Raw genomic sequence first — 14002 nt, 5'->3', positions numbered from 1 at the left:
GAGTGTTACAGAGCGTTACATTACACACAGCTTGTACTTACTTAACTTAATTATTAAACTAGAGCGTTACAGAGCGTTACATTACACACAGCTTGTTCTTACTTAACTTAAATATTAAACTAGAGCGTTACATTACACACAGCTTGTACTTATTTAACTTAATTATTAAACTAGAGCGTTACAGAGCGTTACATTACACACAGCTTGTTCTTACTTAACTTAATTATTAAACTATAACGTTACATTACACACAGCTTGTACTTACTTAACTTAATTATTAAACTAGAGCGTTACAGAGTTACAGAGCGTTACATTACACACAGCTTGTACTTACTTAACTTAATTATTAAACTAGAGCGTTACAGAGCGTTACATTACACACAGCTTGTTCTTACTTAACTTAATTATTAAACTAGAGCGTTACATTACACACAGCTTGTACTTATTTAACTTAATTATTAAACTAGAGCGTTACATAGCGTTACATTACCCACAGCTTGTACTTACTTAACTTAATTATTAAACTAGAGCGTTACATAGCGTTACATTACCCACAGCTTGTACTTACTTAACTTAATTATTAAACTAGAGCGTTACAGAGCGTTACATTACACACAGCTTGTTCTTACTTAACTTAATTATTAAACTATAGCGTTACATTACACACAGCTTGTACTTACTTAACTTAATTATTAAACTAGAGCGTTACAGAGCGTTACATTACACACAGCTTGTACTAGAGCGTTACAGAGCGTTACATTACACGCCGTGTTTTACTCACCGTTGTCTTTCTCGCTTGAAGAGACTTTATGTTACAGGTGTTGTTGCAGCTCCAGTAACTCATGTAGCTTTTAATATTGCCTCCCCCCTACATTAGTACATTTAAATACCAGTCATTTGAACGAATTGTAGTTAGGACTTGTTTATTCATATCAAATTCATTTAGTTGTCCAAACAATCAAAAATAAGGTATCAAAAGTAACAAAAAAATGCAATAGATACAGTAAAGAATAAAAGTAAAACTAAAATATACGAATCATAAATATCAATATTTCACAGGTCCCTATCATACGCCGACGCAAGACAGCTGAAACCCTCGTTCTGTATCTTCAACACTAGGAAGATATACTCCAACTGTCACACGGACCGGTCAGTGCTCAGGAATGCAAATCATCACTCTAAACGAACGTCGACAGTCACTGTTCCTGACCTTGTAAGTTATAGTCTCTGTTTCTTCAAGCTCATTGTATAAACATCTCTGATTTTAAATCATTAATGGCTATAATATAATATGCTTTGAAAGACCTCTGCTATGCCATAAAAGCTTAAAAGTATAAAGCAACAAATCAAAGTTTGTGCGAATATCGAAAGGACAATTCAGTATTGGAATGAAAAACATTTAGTTCAGGATTTTCCCTTTGCCGAATGCTGAATTTGTTCGTTCTGCCGTAAACTGTTCAAGAAAGATTGATCAAGGGGCTGCACAGTTATAGTGTCGCTGCTAACTCTGTTATCTTTAAAACACTTGAAAGGACTAGCAACCTGATTGCCCAGCGTTCCCTTAGCAACCTGATTCCCCAGTGTTGTTTTACTGTTTGATTTGCGAGCAGGGGATTGCTGCTCTGATTGTGAGTTGTTTGTGTAAAACTGTATGGTAGGTTGACCGGGTTTAATGAGAGAAAACAGTTGATTCTTTAAGAAAACCTTGAACCTCTCGTTAACAACAGTGTAGATAATGGGGTTCCCAAAGATACTCAGCTCGTAAAACATGATATCAGGTCTCATGGGCCAGTTCAGATCCTTCTTAGTTACAATCATGACAATCTTCCTGGCAATATAGGGCAGCCAGGAGACAGTGAAGAGAACAGAGACAGCTCCAATTGTAACAAGAGCTTGTCGAGCAGACTTACCAAGTCGAGCAGCGGACTTCCTGGCGATACAATAGAGCCAGATATTACAAGTGATGAGTCCCAGGAAGGGTACTACAACATAAGGGCCGGCTATAACGAGGTTAACCAGTCCCTTTCTCTGAAACACAACCTCACAGTCTGAAGTGAGGGGCTGGAATACAGCCTGAGTGTTATGACACAGGTACAGCACACTAGGTACCACTGACCACGCCCACACCACTATACTGAACACGTTAGCTTGCTGAATAGTTATAGTCTCCCTGAACTGGAAGGGGAACTTGCAGGAGAGGAGCCGGTAGAGGGAGATGGAGAAGATAAAGGCCATGTTAGCGGCCCCGGGGATGTAGACCGCGTGCGCGGATATGAAGCAGCACGTGGGCCCTAGTATCCACTGGTGGGAGTTTAAACGCACTGCAATGTCTGGGACTACCTGCAGGAGGCGGGAGTTAGTCAGATGTATACACGTGCACGCAGACTCGCGCACACAAGTGACGAATATATGTCCACACACTGTTGTTAGCAACAGTTGTATGCTAGTGTAGGTTATTTTAATTAGCTTTCCCGCCCGTTAATAGCTAATTAAGTTAGTTTGAATTATACCAGTGTTATATTGTACAATAATTAAACATACCTGTATCAATATGTACAACAGATCAGCAATCGCCAAGTTCCTCACAAACACTATGGATATATTGTCACCACTAAAGGCTTTACGATACATGGTTGCTATGGTAACGAGGGTGTTGCCAATGAAGCCGAACACACAGACGAACATTATAACGAGGAGGAGGAGATAGTGTTCAAACTGAGAGGAGCACACTCCGTCATAGCTACTGGAGTTAGACATCCTGCAACATTCCTGGACTTAGTCATGTGATGTTAAAAAAGAAAACTAAAATTAACAATTTAGAATTTAGTTAAATCTTACATCCCATCGAATGAGTGTACATTTCTCAAAGCTTTGAGCAATTGTAATTTAATTTTTACACCATGAACGGCGACTAATGAATTAGCTGCAAATCATTGTTAATTATAGCAGTAAAAAGTGAGCAATGATGTCAAGGAATATTAATAGTTATTTTAATTATCTAAGTATTAACTTCATGAGGTCACTCCTCATGGAGGAAAAAGTTGAAAATTAATGACATTTTTTAGTTACAGTAAAGTTAAGTTTTTCTCATTAACTGGAATTTGACTTTATCAAAATGATGTTTATCGAAATGTTCGAAAAAAACTCTCTTTTTTTAACTAATCGTTGACCAGTTACACTTGTGTTTCCCCACAACGCATACTTTTAAAAGTTGTGAGTGACAATGTTCCAACTTTTCACCAAACTGTAACCGGAGACGTGACAGTCTGTATGGTAGTAGAGGCCCCCCCCCCCCCCCCTAGTAGATCATCATGATGTCTGGTTAGGTAGGATTCCTTCATTAATTGTTGACTTCTCATGATGCGCGTGAAGTTGTCTCAATATATACACCTGTACTGTGTACGTGCTATTATACGACACAAATTGCGCAGCTCTCTAATGAGACGTATAATAATGAGTCAAATCGAGGACCAGTGAAAATTGAAACACACGGAAATTTGGATATTAGAACTCTAAATTTACAATTGATTATTACCTTCGTTAAATTCGCACCCCTAGCTAAGAAAAAGAACACCTGATGGTCTCGTGACAGCTGTGTTGTAAGTTGTAACACACGTCTACATTGTTATTATTAAAATTATTATTAAAGTATAAAGCTTTGTTGTTGTGTACCGGGGTGTTCCGTCCTGTATGACAGAAGAAGTATTGAACAACAGCAAGTGGTACAGTGATATAGACACTACAATAACAGCAAGTTATGTAGGAACAAGACGTTTCCAATGAGGATCAAACTTCACACTCTCCAATCACATTCTGAAACAATTAACTGAATTGGAGTCAATTCATTGAATTGTTGATGGAAACCTACCTATGTGCGAGTATGTGCCCCCCACCTAAAATAATTCTTAACAAAACAAACAAAAGATCTGGCATTCGTCCCCCCCCCTCCCCCCCCCCGGCTCCGCTGGCAGTATTTTGTACCCCAAATATTAGATAACCAATCATACAATCTAGATGAACTGGATGAAGAAAGAAAACTATAAAACTGATGACCAAGTAAAGGTATTAAAACATTAGTCTGGTTGTCCAGAGCCGTCACAAAGCTTTATTTCCGGTCAGTTACCGTATCATGTATACAGTAACAGACTGCCCAATAATAATAATACCCGGAATTGTTCTTGTGAGCAGGTAAACTAATGGGCACACTGTTAGCTATTACGGTTACCTAATATCGCACACACAATGTGTCGTCAACATTCAGCGCACTTACCAACTTAGTTTACAAGAGTTAGATAAAACGGCGTCTCATCGTGTTCGACTGGGAAATACTCAGGAAGTGATGTGATAATGTACACGTGCACATTGTATGTGCACGTGCATATTGTATGTGCACGTGCAAATTGTATGTGCACGTGCATATTGTATGTACACGTGCTGTCAAAATGAATAGTTTCTGCATACTACAATAACGATATCAACCTGACTTTTTTTAAATTGCAGCGTTGTTTTACCAGCCAGGTGTTTGATAAATACCTGCTTTGTTTATGGGGATTCAAGAGTTGAGACACAGTTAATAAACTGCGGAGTGACTAAAATGCTATACAGCAAAAACAGAAGGCTCCAACCAAACACTCCACCTACTGATCCTAACCACCCTAACAACTCTCTAGCTCTCTCTCTCTTCAACCCTCATTCCCTCACTCCTCTTGGTGCACAAAACCATTATAACCTATGTGTACACAGTAAAGAGGCGAGTTTTTGTGGTTCTACAACTTAAGATGTAGCATTGGTGGTTTATATTAACATTACGGGCCCAACTTTCACCTTCCCACAATAAATTTTCCTCAAATTATTTGTTATATAATAGTGTTGAAAGTATGCCCCCCCCCCCCCCCCCCTACGGGTTCTACAAGCCCAACGGTACATAGTTAGAAGAAAAACAGAGAAGCCTTGATTGCCAGATCAAGGACTGCATCAGTAGCAGCGAAATACGGATATACCTTCTCCCTTACCGTCAGCGAGCTGACAACTATCTGACTGTGTCTTTTAGGCCTTGCCACACCACCTTCGCTATTGCATCCGCTCGCCCGTATTCACTGACACATGCCACACCTGGGTTTAGTATGAAGATGTACGCATATTCACCCAAGATGCGGAGATGCCTCAGTTTAGCGAGTTGAGATACAACAGCAAACTGACAGGAGCATGGATCAGAATCATCAGTTACCAACCTGACACCGTTTCGGGGCTTTAATCGCAATACGGTTTCCTGTCAGGCGCCCCAGCAGTCCACCCTTGAACAACCATCTGATCCGAGAGTCACTTGAGGAGACCCGTTAGAGCTCGCAATTGGCGACGAGATAACGTTTATGGTACCTCTAGATGTTATAGTGAACTCTCAAGCTCCAACCTTCCTGAACTCCCACTCCCTCCTCCCCGACAACAAGTAGATCCATCTGGAACAGTGGGCTGCCTCTTTCCCACTGTCCCGTACCAGCTTCTTCAGCTCTCTTCCCCTAAAACCAATCCTCCTCGCAGCTCTCTCCAAACTCTGCGCAACCACTCCCCTAGCTCCAACTTCGACTGCGGCATTATAACAGCACCAACCTTTCGCCTGAATCTCAGCCTGCAGACCGCTGTATCGGTCGAGTTTGTACTCGTGCGATTCAGCGATCCGCTCTTCAGATGGTACTGTTAGCTCCCACCAAATAACTGTCTTTGCCGACCTTGAGAATATCACAAGGTCCGGCCTCAGCCGTGTTTCCACAATCTCACCGGGAAACTTAAGCTGCCCCTCAAGGTCTGACAGCACTATCCAATCCCGATACCCACTCAGGATCCCAAAACCACGACTCTCCTTCCGGTCGTCTGTACCTGCTTTTCTCCTCCCAGCAGGAACAAAATCGCCGGCCTTGTTCTTATAAGTGTTCACTCGGCGATCACAATGGAAGACAACCTGTTTTGAGATCTGCTTCAGAACCTTGTCGTGCCGCCATATATACCTTCCTTGACTAAGAGCCACCTTACACCCAGCCAAAATGTGCTGAATGGTGCCCATCCTCTCCTCACATAACTTGCACTTCCCATCCTCATCTTCACTCCACTTGGAAACCATAGAGGGGGTTAAGAGGGTGCCGTACACAGCACTTAGCATGAACCCAATAAGTGAGTCACCATACTTAAAAAGTGTATGCCAGCTCAAATCCGTCTTCATTACGAGCTCTCTCCACTCACCCCACCTGCTCTGCATCTCCAAAGATGCGAAGTTTAAGATATTATGTGAAGTCTTCAAGGAATGATCCTGCCAAAGACCCAATTTCGTACAAAGGTAGTTTACCCATGAACCCCACCGGAATCCGGATCCTTGTAAACTTAGACGACTCTCACTCTCAGTCTTTTCAAATCATTACTGGCAAACTAAGGCATTAAAGAAGTAGAATTTCGTACTGCACAACAGTTCTTCACAACGAAAGGGTTTTTTATTTAAAAAACAAAGATCTGGTTTCAGTGAAATGCAAACTTATTAGTATCGAAGATATTAATTTGAAGATTGAAAAAACAAGAAACCTCCCCTTTGGGAAATGAAAATTACAACAGGCAAGTCCGCCCGTCCACACTTCAATCGACAAAGGAAAAGTATGCGTCAAACATATGATGAGGAGTTTCTGAATTAATGACATATCATTTGATTATGAGGATTTCTTTTGAATTCTGTTATAGCGGATGTTTCATATTATTATAATCATATTGCTGTATTTCAACCATTATTATATCCAAGACTTCGTGACTCTAGTCTTGAAGGAGTTAAAACTGAAGGCAGGTCTTTTAGACTAATGGCTATTGACTCTGGTATTTTATCTGAGGCACTGACACAATGATCTTTCAATGATAACGGTTCAATGTATATGTAGTAATTAATACAATACCACTCCAATTGATCCTAATTAATAATCAAGAGTCATGTCGCCAGTAAATAAGTATTTTAATGCTCTTTTTCTCCGAAATAAAGGAATAGAGTATTTTAAGGCGACTATAGTCTAGTATAGTGTAGTTATGGGCTGAGAAAATGTTTCGAGGAATTTGTTTTTTTCTTAACTCAGACATTTCTTATTTGGCGAAACTTATCTTTTTAAGAAAGCATTCAATGATAGTGCACAGCATTCCAAACAGGCCACCAATCTGTCACCAGATTATTGACAGGCGTTTATTTTTCCAATCCTAGCATATTTGAGCCGATAGGACAGTTGTAGTGCAGATGAGCGCAGATAGCACCCGATTAAATTGAAGAGTTCGTCCTGGTAACTGGTAACTGGTAACTGGTAACTGGTAACTGGTAACTGGTAACTGGTAACTGGTAACTGGTAACTGGTAACTGGTAACTGGTAACTGGTAACTGGTAACTGGTAACTGGTAACTGGTTACAGGTAACTGGTAACTGGTAACTGGTAACTGGTAACTGGTAACTGGTAACTGGTAACTAGTAACTGGTAACTGAACATTTATATAATTATACAGGGTGGGCCAAAAGTCAGTACCCATACGTTGGCCTTTATAGCTCAGTCACTGAGTCCCAATTTTAATACTTCCTTCTGGTATGACTTAGTACCACCACTGGTTCGAGGAATTTGTCAACTCGAAAAATATTCGCGTTCATTTTTTTCAAATGGAGGTTCATTTTCACATTTATTTGATAGTTTGGATAGTCGGATCAAGCTAAATGTTATTGAATTGTGTTTGGCCATTCGAATTACGTTTGTCCTGAAAGAATTAGAACTGTAGCTTCTCAGATGACCGAGATATGAAGCATAACGAGTTTGTTCATTAAATGTGATCAGGTGATTGGTTTACCTAATCACGTGATAAGGTGACCCCGATAACTACCCCGTTAAACATTATGGGAATTGTTTAAGGTGCCCAATTAAGGTGTCGTGTCACGGTGTCACATAATCACCCAGTCAATTTTGTTAACGAGATACAGAAAATGCTTGATAACTTCGTCATTTCTAATCCGTTTTGCCTCATGTTTTCAGATCATATGCAACATTTGATAATCTACCGTCTCTGAAAAAATTAGGCGTTCAGAATGTTCAGAGAAAACAATATAGGTGTATAGGCGTGGTCTAAAATATTCGAATTTTCAAATTTTGACGACGGAATCCTCGAACCAGTAAGTACAGTATGCCATCTGCAAAGCAACAGCTCTCAAATATAAAACACGGCGGAGCTATTAAGGCCAACGTATGGGTACTGACTTTTGGCCCACCCTGTATATATATATATAATTATCAGATGTCATAAAACGCCAAATAAGCCATTGTACTTATTAAAGTGATTATTTTTAAAACCAATTACAACACTACAAATCTATTACATTTATTAAGAATGTGAACTAATTACAACACTACAAATATATTACATTTATTAAGAATGTAAACTAATTACAACACTACAAATATATTACATTTATTAAGAATGTAAACTAATTACAACACTACAAATATATTACATTTATTAAGAATGTAAACCAATTACAACACTACTAATATATTACATTTACTAAAAATGTGAACTAATTACAAAACTACAAATATATTACATTTATTAATAATGTAAACCAATTACAACACTACAAATATATTACATTTATTAAGAATGTAAACTAATTACAACACTACAAATCTATTACATTTATTAAGGACGTTACAGAAGGAATTAATTTAATGTAGTTGAAGACTGAAGAGTCCTCACTCTCCTCACGTCCGAAAATGGCGTTTCTCTTGCCACTAATCTTACTATATATAAAGCGAGACGATATATGGATCCGTACCATTTTACTAACACCACGGCATCAACTTTAACGCGACTTTCCGCAAAAACCGTAAAAGATATACAACTGAAACCTTTTTGACTGGGTCAAATGCTTTAATGGCCTCCAAATCAGCATGAAAAAATAAAAAATTGGACAAGGAATAGGAGTTTTAGAGCCCAAAATTTGGACCCCCAAGTGGTGTCAAAAACGTGAATTAAATAGGCAATAATTATTTAGTCTTTTGACTCTTGACACCATTTTAGGGTTATACGGGTTCCTGCTAGTATGTATAATATTTAAAGGAAACTACCCTATAAAAGCAGAATAAAACAAATAAAGTAGAGTTACAAGAAATAAAACACATAAAGACATGACAACCCCGCGGGCACAAGCTCCTCGAAAGTTCGGTCAGTTTGTTGAGCAATTACTAGGCTGATAAGTACAGGTGAGCTCTGGACAACAACACTAAGTCTACATTGTTGACAGGTCAGTCACATCAATTAGCATTGACAAGTTACAAGAACTTAATGCGAAGCAGGAATAACTGTATCAAAACTTAAAGAAAAAAGCGAGTATAATCACAACGCAACGATAACTTTCCGAGAAAGGTTTTAGTAAACAACTTGGTGACAGGACACTATTTACTACAACAACCCTGGGAATACACTGATACTCTATTTTTTGAGCGGGCTTTGAGCGAATATTTTAGAGATACTAATGAGATCATCAGTTACTGGACAACTTGAAATTGGGAACTGTTTTACACGAGTTTACTTTCTTATCAAACGCCTCTTCCACCACACTACACGCCTCTTCCACCCCACTACACGCCTCTTCCACCCCACTACACGCCTCTTCCACCCCACTACACGCCTCTTCCACCCCACTACATTCGACACTGAACCCCTCTGAGAAGTAGTAACCTCTCGATAAGATTGTCTATTAACTTATCGAGTTACCCGAAGGCCTATTTATGAGGATTCGTGTTTCAAAAGTAAAGAAGATAAGCTTTCTGTTTCTCTGCATCCCAAACATCCCCCCTCCCCCCCCCCCCCCCCCCCCCCAACATAAGTAATAATAAGTTGCTGATAGATGTTGGGTATTATTATCAGAGTCTAATGAGCTTTAGAGATCCTGTGGGATCCCACAACAGATGTCTTCATTAGCCGTGTAATATGAGGTAAACTACGATGTACTTGTATGAGGTGGTGTTAGGAGAGTTGTTAAGTGCTGAATCATGAAGAGAGGCAGCATATAACATGAAGAGAGGCAGCATATAACATGAGGTATGATTATGTCTTGTCACCTGGGAACCCTATACTAACAAGAATTTCGCCGCGGTTAAACCACGCACGATCAATTTTCCCTACGATGTACTTGTACCTTTAATTCTTTTGAGTGAAAAGTGTGACCGGCAAAAAGTGCAACATATTTACATACTATGTTTTTTATAAATGAGTGGGATTCGTGCATGGTAAAAATTGACGATTTATTTGACCAATGTAGCGCCGCGCATCAACAATAAATGAATCCAGAAAAAAATAACGGAAAATAACTTTGCGAAGGAGGAATTTCACGGTAATTAATTAACACATGGCTAGCGTCGCGCGCAGAGTAACAGACGCTTCCTATACACATAACTATAGGGGAGTGGTCTATATTGCGAAGGAGCAGACTTTTGTCATCAACGCAGGTCCGTCGGGCCACCTCATATATCCAAACCCGATTACTTATTCCCTACGATCTTTTTGCCTTCGGCAAGAGTAGTATAGGGGGAAAAATTACCTTGTAATTCCTTATGCATGTTACCTTTTCCGTGATCTATTTCTTTGGTGGTATCGGAACAGTTTTAATCACGTTGACTACTCTTTCACAGTTTATTATTTAGCTTTCAAGCAGTATACTATTTTGTTTTCTATATTCTTTCAGACTTATACTTAAGTCTAGCTATACATTACTTTATCACATTTTATTGAACTTAGGTGTAGTATTGCCAGATCCCAGTTCAATTTGTAACGGAGTTTTATATTAACAGGAAACGATGTAACAGAGTCGATATATTTTAATGTTGCTATGGGGTGGCAAGTCCCCATACATCGTGGTCCGGTAGTTTCAATGCGTCCTAATATACTACAGTTTCCATTTTACAGATAAAAATGACACTTTGTCTATATCATGGTCCCATCATGGAACACAGTAGAAAACTGAAAATTAAGAGGGTTTGTAAAGAAAACAAATGAATTAGATACTACAATGTAAACAATTATACACGTTTGGTACATATCATTAGTAATTACACTAGCTGGCCATACATGAAATGTTACTGTGAACACATATATTCCCACGTGACAAACCTAGGTTTAACAAACGTCCTCAATACTCAATAGCCGCCTCTGGGTTTAACAAACTCTCCCCGTCCCCACAAAATAGCTACCACAATAACAGAGCTGACAGTAATAAGTTAAGTGATGTGGACCAATGAGGGGACATGTAATGAGGGACCGTTTAGTTGTATGGCAATGTGCCAGTATTCAAAACAACAGATCCTTGTGTGTCTATCAGTAAATAACAAACAATCTGTTAACAAAGTCTCTAGCTGGAATATTAAAAAACTAAGTTGTAGTAAAACACTAAGTATGATTCCAGCTAAGTTGCAGTAAAACACTAAGTATGATTCCAGCTAAGTTGCAGTATAACACTAAGTATGATTCCAGCTAAGTTTCAGTAATTATAAACCCCGATTTCCGCAAAATTTGAGAGAAACGAAAATGGTGTGGTGTAAAACTGGGTTCACGGTAAATCAGGGTCTTTATTATTCCCGCAGAGTACTGGTTCTCAATGAAGGGAAACCAACAAGCCTCTCCAACTCCTTTTGTGCAGATTGCCGACTGTTAATCAAACCCTGAACTCTCCACAAGTTCCAGAGTACAACAAGCGATTGGTGGACCCACATTCCCTGTTTCCTGTCCTCCTGACCCTAGATCGTCTCTCCCACTGTAGATCACAACTGCTCGTCCTACTATAGACTCCTCTCCCAACAGAGTTAATTTAGGCTCGTGGAAATTCCAGGTTTCTTGCAGCCACTTTGGTTCGTAGCAGTCGTTCTGGCGGATTTCATACGTCACCTTTTTCTTTGGGCTGACATTTTTACTATTTTTTCTTTTTGATTGGTTCTTCTTAGCGATTTTCTTTTTCTTTTTATCCTTTTTCTTGCTGCCTTTCTTTCGTTGCTGTTTCTTCCATAATAACGACCGTTTCCTTCGCTTTTTGCTCGTCTTCTTGTTCTGTCTCTCTTCCTGCAGTTTGAGGAGGTGCTCTGCTTCCTCAGTCTCTAACTTCATCCTTCTGCCATCCGACCAGATCTTCTCGTAGTACGGGTCACAGAATTTGCGCGGCTCAGTGAGCCCACTGCCCCACACTGGTTTCCAGGGGTAGATTGTGATCTCACTAGAGAAGTCTATCTCACCTCTGTCTCCAGCACGCACGTTACCCACATCTCCGGCGTGCCTGAAACCTGGCGGGGAGCCAAACCCGCCGTGACTGCTTCTGCCGGGGTTGTAGTGACCTCCGATACTGTCTGAACTACAGTCGTTACCTCCTACTGCCCTGGTGTGGACCTGGAAACCATGGAGCCCTCTTGTAATGAGGTCAGGGTCCGCTTCTACCATTACTTTTATAGTCTGATAGTTCCCATCTTCTGTGAACAGGACGTCTCCAATCTCCGTGCCATCATTGTGTAGCTTCATATTGCATCCTGCCTCGATAGCGGAGCTGGTCCCAAATAAAAAGAGTGAGAACAGCATCTTGACACAGAGAGATAACTCGTCCAGACTTAATGGTTGTTGTTGTTGTGAGTACATATTCAACGGAATCTGTTCCTGACACCAGCATGCCCGGTAACTATTCAACCAAACTCACAAGCAATGCCCCCGTTACCATACCTTAATGCAGGGCGAAGTCCATTGTACGAGACAATTTTATTTCATTAGACAAATTATAAAACGTCTGGTGGTGAGACTAAAAGTGCCAGAGTGGATATTATGTCTGATATTATGTCTTATTACTAGTTTAACACGTGGTGTGACGTCATGACACGTGGTGAGACGTCATGACACGTGGTGTGACGTCATGACACGTGGTGTGACGTCATGACACGTGGTGTGACGTCATGACACGTGGTGAGACTAAGAGTGCCAGAGTGGATGGACCAGACTGATATTATGTCTTGTTACTAGTTTAACACGTGGTGTGACGTCATGACACGTGGTGTGACGTCATGACACGTGGTGTGACGTCATGACACGTGGTGTGACGTCATGACACGTGGTGAGACTAAGAGTGCCAGAGTGGATGGACCAGACTGATATTATGTCTTGTTACTAGTTTGCTGTTAATTATTGCTGTAGAAGGGAAACGATTCCTGCACTCGGTTACTGTTAACTGAGTGCAGGAGTCATTTCCCTCCCCCTTAGAGATAATACTAGAAGTGTGATAACCTAATACCTGTAGTCAGGGTCAAGATAAGCACAGAACAGTAAGATAATACTAGAAGTGTGATAACCTAATACCTGTAGTCAGGATCAAGATAAGCACAGAACAGTAAGATAATACTAGAAGTGTGATAACCTAATACCTGTAGTCAGGATCAAGATAAGCATAGAACAGTAAGATAATACTAGAAGTGTGATAACCTAATACCTGTAGTCAGGATCAAGATAAGCACAGAACAGTAAGATAATACTAGAAGTGTGATAACCTAATACCTGTAGTCAGGATCAAGATAAGCACAGAACAGTAAGATAATACTAGAAGTGTGATAACCTAATACCTGCAGTAGTCAGGATCAAGATAAGCATACAAGGGGGGGAGGGGGGGTCAACCTCATTCTACCTCATTTTACCTCATTTTAAGCATACAACAGTAAGATAAGCAGTGAGACGCATTTCAAACAAATTGTAAACTAAAGGGGGCTGTCTACTTGGAGCTGTGTGTCACTTTGTAGTTAGTTGGAAAGCTGGCAGCTGGTGCGATAATACCGGGCTATATTTCCGGGCTCTACGTTTAAAAGAGACCAGCCTGATCTTCTAGCTGTCAGAGGAGCAGGTGATGTTAGCAGGTGATGTTAGCAGTGTGTTACTATGGTAACTAGTAGTGTTACTATGGTAACTAGTAGCTATAGAGCCTGATCTTCTA

General features: G+C 40.1%; 4 protein-coding genes across 4 annotated transcripts in view; 3 read left to right on the top strand and 1 right to left on the bottom strand.

The window, feature by feature from the left end:
- LOC134815899 (cilia- and flagella-associated protein 53-like) overlaps positions 1-14002 on the top strand; it is an 889273-nt gene that overhangs the window by 70946 nt on the left and 804325 nt on the right. The window lies entirely within an intron of this gene.
- LOC134815896 (probable ubiquitin carboxyl-terminal hydrolase MINDY-4) overlaps positions 1-14002 on the top strand; it is a 623521-nt gene that overhangs the window by 76675 nt on the left and 532844 nt on the right. The window lies entirely within an intron of this gene.
- The window catches only part of LOC134814742 (dmX-like protein 2), a 131615-nt gene that overhangs the window by 76654 nt on the left and 40959 nt on the right, over positions 1-14002 (top strand). Inside the window, exon 12 of the mRNA XM_063822939.1 lies at positions 1060-1213. Within this exon, the coding sequence (XP_063679009.1) occupies positions 1060-1213 (154 nt within the window). The remainder of the gene's footprint in view (positions 1-1059; positions 1214-14002) is intronic.
- LOC134814665 (rhodopsin, GQ-coupled-like) lies at positions 1060-2685 on the bottom strand. Its single transcript, XM_063822832.1, has 2 exons — positions 2542-2685; positions 1060-2340 (listed from the first exon to the last, which is right to left on the bottom strand). The coding sequence occupies exons 1-2, from the start codon at positions 2683-2685 to the stop codon at positions 1405-1407; spliced, it is 1080 nt and encodes a 359-aa protein (XP_063678902.1). The 3' UTR covers positions 1060-1404.

The sequence above is a fragment of the Bolinopsis microptera genome, chromosome 5 (assembly GCF_026151205.1).
Source record: "Bolinopsis microptera isolate Bmic1 chromosome 5, MBARI_Bmic_1.0, whole genome shotgun sequence".
Lineage (NCBI taxonomy): Eukaryota > Metazoa > Ctenophora > Tentaculata > Lobata > Bolinopsidae > Bolinopsis > Bolinopsis microptera.
This window is presented reverse-complemented; position numbering and strand designations above follow the sequence as displayed.